Source organism: Colobus angolensis, unplaced genomic scaffold (assembly GCF_000951035.1).
Source record: "Colobus angolensis palliatus isolate OR3802 unplaced genomic scaffold, Cang.pa_1.0 Scaffold31, whole genome shotgun sequence".
NCBI lineage: Eukaryota > Metazoa > Chordata > Mammalia > Primates > Cercopithecidae > Colobus > Colobus angolensis.
The window spans coordinates 3,962,368-3,969,927 of record NW_012116377.1 but is presented as its reverse complement, the minus strand read 5'-3'; the positions used below and the strand labels follow the sequence as shown (position 1 = coordinate 3,969,927).

At 51.2% G+C, this 7,560-nt stretch overlaps 1 protein-coding gene across 1 annotated transcript in view; it reads right to left on the bottom strand.

Moving 5' to 3' along the window:
* Nucleotides 1-909: 909 nt before the first annotated feature.
* EFCAB12 (EF-hand calcium binding domain 12) overlaps nt 910-7,560 on the bottom strand; it is a 37,550-nt gene continuing 30,899 nt past the window's right edge. Inside the window, exons 7-9 of the mRNA XM_011950693.1 lie at nt 3,865-4,018; nt 2,112-2,168; nt 910-1,439 (exon numbers count right to left, since the gene is read on the bottom strand). Of these exons, the coding sequence (XP_011806083.1) occupies nt 1,181-1,439; nt 2,112-2,168; nt 3,865-4,018 (470 nt within the window). The 3' untranslated portion in view covers nt 910-1,180. The remainder of the gene's footprint in view (nt 1,440-2,111; nt 2,169-3,864; nt 4,019-7,560) is intronic.

Genomic DNA, 7,560 nt, shown 5'->3' with positions numbered 1-7,560 from the left:
TTTATTTTTAGTAGAGACAGGGGTCTCACTATGTTGGTCAGCCTGGTCTCAAACTCCTGACCTCAGGCGATCTGCCCACCTTGGCCTCCCAAAATGCTGGGATTACAGGCGTGAGCCACTGCGCCTGGCCCTTGGCTTTTGTTTTAAGATTATTTTGAAAATCAAATTTCAGGAGCAAAAAAAAAACCCTCCTAGACTCCACTCCTGGAACACAGTACAGATGTCACTGGCGATCTTGACAGGGGTAGTTCCAGGGACCCGAAGGGGCCAGAAGTTAAACTGGATTGTATTGATGACTGAATGAGAGAGAGGTGAGAAGGGTGTGTTAATAACTCCATGGTGAGGTTTTGGGCGTGAAGGGAATGGGGAATTTGAGGAGACCCAGAAAAGTGGAATGTCTGAGGTCACATAGCTGGCAAGCCATAGTGTTGGGGCTAGAACCCTGCTGCATCTGTGGCTATTCCACACCTCATGAATCGTGCTTATCCTGCAGGCTGTATGTAGTGAGATGGGATGTGGAGCAGGGAAGCACACTGCTAATAGCAGCCTGCATGATGCGTGTCATGAAAGAAAAGGTCTTGATCGGTTCAAGTGGGTTCATCGACTGGGAGGGTTCATGAACCAGACAGCCTGCCTTCAGTTTCCAAAGACCCAAGAGATTTGGAAGCAGTAACCTGATGGTTCAGTCTTTGTGGGGTACGGGACATGCTGCCACCTCACTTCACAGAGGAGAGCACAGCGGTACCCACACTGCTTCCCTGTGGGCACTGGGGTCCCAGGACAAGAGGCTGAAGGTGGCCTGCAGTCATCCTTGGAATAGCCCAGGGAATGTGCCTGTATTCCCCCGGGCTCAAGTTTTCCCCCCGGCCACAGCTCCTGAGCAAGAAATCACATTAGCTGGGTCACAGGTGACATGAGAAAAACTCCAACCTGCTTTATTTAGAAAGGGCAGAGGTCAGGGGAGGGAAATAGTCAAAAAATGTACATCCTTCCTTAGACACATCTACCCTCTGAGACACTGGACACTTGGAGTCTAGAGGGAACTGGGCCCCGGCCATCCGTCTTTGAAAGGATTTCTTTAGTCTGACTCTTTGACACTCCTCTTGTGTCTGGGCTCTGGGCCGCTGGCTGCACCGGCTCCTGGCCCAGGAAGGATGGGTCTGGCAACACCTGGCCCGCTCTAGTTGATGTAGTACACCTTGGCGGCATCATAATAGGCGTGGGTCATGTAGTTCTTGTTCCTAAGGGGCCACCAGTGGTCAGGGTGGTAGGTGGCTGGATAGACATGGGGCTGGTGTTGAACACAACTGAAGAGCGCCAGGCTCCGGTCTGTGGCCACAGTGGGCAGGTAGAGTTGCAGCTTATCCAGAAGGTGACCCGGCCAGAAGGAACTGGGGTGCGTTTGCTGCAGACCACTGGACCTCCTCTCCTTCAGCTTCCTGGAGAACAAGAAGACACAGGGATGGTTGTCACGGCAGACAGGCCAGGGCTGAGGCTTCATCGCAGAGCCCACTAACTGTGACCAAAGCGGAGATTTAGGCCTGTGCCAAGCACTTCAGCACCTCATTCCTACCCACAGTTCCATATGGTCAACCCTGTTATCCTGTTGACCTCACCTGTGAGGACCCAGAGGCCTGGAGAGGCCGTTGCACCCTGAGCAAGTGGCCAAGTGCAGGCTTCACTCCCTGTCCAATGCCTCTAAAACTCAAAGTCTTAAGCACCACCATCTGTTATCTGGAGGCATTTTAATGTGGTGTTTGGAGTACGGCCCCTGGAGCCGCCCTTGCTGGGTTCAGATCCACACTTCACCACTTCATAGATGTGTGACTCTGAGCATGATATTTGCCCTTTCTGTTGCCTCAGTTTCCTCCTGTGTAAAATGAATATGCTTAGTGTCACTTCATAGGGCTGTTGGGAGGATTTGAGTGAGTGGGCACATGGAAAGCCCTGGAGCGATGCCTCCTGGCCCTCTCTGTGTTGTGTTACTGCCTCTCAGGCCAGGGCACCGAGCCCCAGCTGTTATGCCAGGAGCGCAGAGGCCCAGTTGTCTCAGGTGAAGCTGCGCCTCCTCCCACCTTCCTTCCTTGTGGAGTTAGATGATTGCCACAGACCTGGTAAATTCCTCAAACTCCTTAAAGTGCATTTTCTTGCTTTTCTTTGGCGGTTTCCTAGGGGAGGAGAGACAGGCATTTTGTGAGGAGAGTGGAAATCCAGGCCAATGGGGCTTTAGGGAGTAGGTCAGGGACCACAGGGGTGGGCCCGTTTCTAAGTCTCAAACCAGAGCTCTGAAAGAAAAATGTCTTCCACCTGAGGTGGACCCTGAGTCTGTGCCTCCATGCTCCAGGGGAACACAGTGGGCTTGGGTCAGCCGGACCTAGCCTCAGAATCCAGCCAGGTGACCTGGGCAAGTCATGTCCCCTTTCTTATCCTTGGTTTTCTCATGGTCCAGAATAGAGACTTCTCAGGGTAGTTATGAGGAAGGCTCAGTAAGTCACTGCCGAATCCCGAGTCCTTTTGGGGTCCCTGGCTCCCACTCCCCACCCCAGAGCTTAACCCAGCCCTGAGGACGAAGATGGTGAAATCTAACCCCCTCCCCCTCCAACCCTGAACCTGACAGATATCGCTAATGGTTCACAACACTCTTTCCCACCCAGCTTCCATCTGACCTCGGAATCTTTCATAACCCTAAGAAGCAAGATACAGTCAATGTCTCTCCTTGAGGTAAGAGAACTCTCTTTATCCTTTATTAGCTATGGCCTACCTAAGCATGGACCAAAATCCCCTTCCTGGGTTCCCAGCCACTTCCTGGGCCACCCGGGGCTGGAAGGAAGTCACAGCCCATGTCATGGCCAGGACCCACCTGCAGGCCTGGGCCTACTCCTGCACTTGAAGATGCCCCAACCAGAGCAAGGTAAAACAACGACAATCATTGACTGAGTGCTGTCACTGCTAAGATATTGACGCTCTTTCTTATCTGATCCTCATAGTGTATGGTAGAAGCTACTAGGCCCCTTTACACATGAAGATGCTGAGGCTCAGAGAAGTGCCTTGTCCATTTAACCGGAGGCCTGTCTGATCTCTATAAGGCCCCGCTGTGTCCCACTGCAGGCATTCTGGCCACACACCCAGTGGGCAGCTGGCAGGGGTCTAGGGGCAGGGGCAGGTCCAGGCCCCTCCCACCTCATGGTGTCCGGCCAGCTGGGCTCTCCTCCGCCCAGGCTGCGCCCCTCCCTCTGCGGGGATGCTGCCTTGTTCATCTGCAGTCACCCACTGATGCTGCCCATGGGCTGTCACCTGCTGCTTGACTCAAATCTGGGTAGCTCAGGCTTTAGAGTGCCAAAGGAGGCCGTTTTCTTGAAGAAGACTCACATTGGTCTCTCGAAAGGGCTGGGAGCAGGTCCCAGGGAAATGTTCCTTTCTCCTCCTAGGAGCTGCAAGCCCACCTCTTGCCAGAGAAGGGGTGTGTCCGCTGCAAGGGGGCAGGGCAGAGAAAGGGCGGCCCCCTGTTCTCTGCAGGGCCCTGACACCTGGCTGGGGATTTGTGAAGCCCCTCATTCCAGCCATGTTCTCTAAGAAGGCTCTCTTTTTCATCTTTTCCAGAAACCTTGCGATTGTGCAGGACTGGGGTCAGGAGGGTAGCTGTATGGGAGCTGAGGCCAGCAGGCCGTGATCCTGAGACACACGCCAAGGGTGACCCGGGACTGGTCAGTCTGCAGTGAGCAGTCAGGTTGGGGGATGCTGCCCTAGGATGCAGACACAAGCACAACATGGCGTCCCAGGTATGCCAGCCTCCAGCCCCTGCACTGAAAGGAGAGCAATGGGGCAGGAGGCCAAGGCAGGGAGAAAGAGGGTCCAAAACTCAGCTTGTCAGTCCTCTTAGACTTGCTGGGGCCCTGGGACCGGAGCAGAGCCAGATTCGGAGAAAAGACCTTCCAGTCAGAGTAGTAGCCTCCTGGCTGCCGGATGGGGCGCACTTTGTCCATCTGGAAAATGATCTTGTCTCCTGGGTACAGCAAGGCTGTGGACAGCAAGAGAAGCATCTGCAGCCATCAATCCAGACCGCCCATCCCTCCCTGAGCCTCTGGGGTCAAATGAGGTGTTTTTTGTTTTTGTTTTGTTTTGTTAATTCAAGTTTTTAAGATGTTTTCTTCTTATCTATATAGTAACTTTTTGTTGTTGAATAGTTGTAGATTCACTGGAAGTTGCAAAAATAATGCAGAGGGGTCCTTTGAACCACTGCCCCAGTGGTGACGTGCATATAGCTGAAGTGTGATGCCAGGAAAGGGGCTTTGGGACAATATGGCTCAGGGGACTACAGATGAGGGGGGCTTGTTTATAACCAGGTCAACAAAGCCCCCAAGGCCTGGGTGCAACGAGGTCTGAGCTGTCCCAGGAGGCAGGAGGATTTGACCAAGACTTGATGAGGTTAACTTAGACCTATTTTCTGTTTTGTTTTGTTTTTCTGAGGCAAAGTCTCACTCCGTCACCCAAGCTAAAGTACAGATCATGGCTCACTGCAGCCTCAACTTCCTGGGCTTAAGCGACCCTCCTACCTTAGCCTCCTGAGTAGCCAGGGCCACAGGCATGCACCACCATGCCTGGCTGATTTCTTAAATTTTTGGTAGAGATGGGGTCTTGCTATGTTACCTAGGCAGGTCTGGAACTCCTGGGCTCAAGCCATCCTACCTACCCCAGCCTCCCAAACTGCTGGGATTACAGGCATGAGCCACTGTGCCTGGCCCACTTAGATTTGTTTGGTGGCAGTTTTCTCCTTGTCTTGAATTAATCTCATGGAGATCCTTGGTAGAGTTTTCTCAGATGTGCTGAATATAAAAAATACTGAGCCAGCATCTCCACCTTCTGCAGCTATTGAGCAGTGCTTGTCTTAAGATGGTAACACATGAAAGCTCATGTTCTAGAAAAAGTGATGGAAGTTACACTCCAGCTAGTTAATGTTGGCTATTTAGGGGTTGGGAAGGGGCTGTGGAGGTGAGAAAGAAGGAGAGGGAAGGGGGAGATATGTAACACTAATATTTTCAAAAGGTACATATGATTTTTTAAAGTATGATTTAAAAATGAGTTATATAAATAATTTTCTATAAATGGAAAAGAAAAAGAGATTTGTGAAAGGATGGTCACTAAAAGGTTCACAACGGCCAACTCAGGCTGGTGGAATTTAGATTTTTATGTTTTCAAAAAATTCAGATGAGCAAGTATTATCACCAAAACCAAGGTGGAAAGCCAATAAAGTTATATTCACAGGGGAGGGGGAGACCTTGTTTAGAATTCTGGCTCCTGAGCTTGAGGCCTGGAGTCTGAGCCACCAAGGTCTAGTCTAGAACACAGAGCTGGAAGTCCTGATATTTGAGCCTCTCTGCCTACAGGAGATCAGGCCTCTGTCATAAAGATACCCAATAGCCAGTGGCCAAGACAGTGGTCAGAGATGGATTTGGGCCTAGTCCTACCCACAGGATGCTCCTGTGTGCCCGTGAACATGAGATCCTGCAGACAGGTGAAGCTCACTCATGTAGGAACCCAGCAGCTAGCAAAAGCCAGGGGTGGATGCAGTGGCTCACTCCTGTAATCCCAGTACTTTGGGAGGCTGAGGTGGGAAGATCGCTTGAGCCCAGGAGTTTGAGATCAGCCTGGGCAACAAAGCAAGATCCCATCTCTCAAAAAAATAAAATAAAATAAAGGTGGTGGGGGCTTGATGTTCTGGTGAGGACGGACGAAGGAGGCACACAGGGGAAGACCTAACCCAGAGGAGCAGTCCGGGGCACATGGCAAGCCGGCCTGCATTTCAGAAGACAGAGCTGCAGCTCCACTACTGCGTAAGACCATGGCGTAAATAATCCGGAAAGGTGAGGCTCCCCAAGGAAGGAAGAAGGAGGGATGTTTTGGTGAAAAGTCAGCATCCAGAGCTGTAGGATCTCCTTCTGTCTCTGCCCTCCCAGCCCAGGCAGCACGCGTGGGAGACAATGACCACTGAAGTTGCTTGCCTGTGTTCCTGAAAGCCTCTGATCACATTCTCCTGTATACACTTGTTATGGGCCAAATTGTGTCTCCCCAAAATTCATATGTTGTAATTCTAATCCTTATACCTTAGAATGTGACATGTGTGTGCATGTGTGCGTATATGAGAGAGAGGCAGAAAGGGTCTCGCTCTGTCGTCTAGGCTGGAGTGCAGTGGTGCGATCTCGGCTTACTGCAACTTCGACCTCCCGGGCTCAAGCGATCCTCCTACCTCAGCCTCCTGAGTAGCTGAGATTACAGGCACATGCTACCATGCCTGATGAATGTTTGTATTTTTTGCAGAGATGGGGTTTTGCCATGTTGCCCAGGCTGTTCTCGAACTCCTGGGCTCAAGCAATCCACCCACCTCGGCCTCCCAAAGTGCTGGGATTATAGGCGCGAGCCACTTCACCCTGCTAGAATGTGACCATTGAGGGGGGGAAAAGAAAAAAGGATGTGACTTCATTTGGAGATTTTGGTGTTTTTTTTTTTTTTTTTCCAGACAGGGTCTGGCTCTGTCACTCAGGCTGGAGTACAGTGGTATGATCATAGCTCACTACAGCCTTGAACTCCTGGGATCAAGCTATCCTTCCGCCTTGGTCTCCCAAAGTACTGGGATTATTGGGATGAACCACTGTGCCCAGCCTGGAGATAAAGTATTGAAGGAGATGATCAAGCTAAAACAAGGCTGTCCATGGGTGGGTCCTAATCCAATTTGACTGGTGTCCTTATAAGAGAAAATGTGGACACACAAGAGAGACACCAGGTGTGCATGTGCAGAGAAAAAACTGTGGAGGCAGCAAGGAGGCAGCCATCTGCCAGCCAAGGAGAGAGGCCTTGGAAATTGGCCCTGCTGGCACCTCGATCTGGGACTTCCAGCTTCCAGAATGGTGAAAAATAAATTCCTGTTGTGGAAGCAGCCCAGTCCACAGACTGGTATTTTGTTATGGGAGCCCTAGCAAACTAATCTAAGAAGACCCAAGGCGCTATAAATTCAGCACTTGTTTCCCTCCCTCTTGGGAAAAAGATGGTAATAATCAATTGTGACTGTAAAGTCTAGTTCTCACATAAGTCACACCACTGCCTGTGTGGCGTGTTCCTTTCTCAGAAAGCTACATTTCCCAGTATGGCCAAAGTTCCTTCCTAGGCAGAGGTCCCGAGGAGAAAACCTCTGCCCCCAAGTGCAGCTTGCTCCTTCATGTTTTTAAAGCACAGAGAAGATCCTGCCCATTAAATTTATACACTCACCAGGCCGGGCGCGGTAGCTCATGCCTGTCATCCCAGCACTTTGGGAGGCCAAGGCAGGTGAATCACCTGAGGTCAGGAGTTCAAGACCGGCCTGGCCAACATGGTGAAACCCTGTCTCTACTAAAAATACAAAAATTAGCTGTGCATGGTGGTGCACACCTGTAGTCCCAGCTACTCGGGAGGCCAAGGCAGGAGAATTGCTTGCTTGAACCCGGGAGGTGGAGGTTGCAGTGAGCTGAGATCGCATCACTACACTCCAGCCTGGGCAACAGAGTGAGACTCCGTTTCAAAACAAAACAA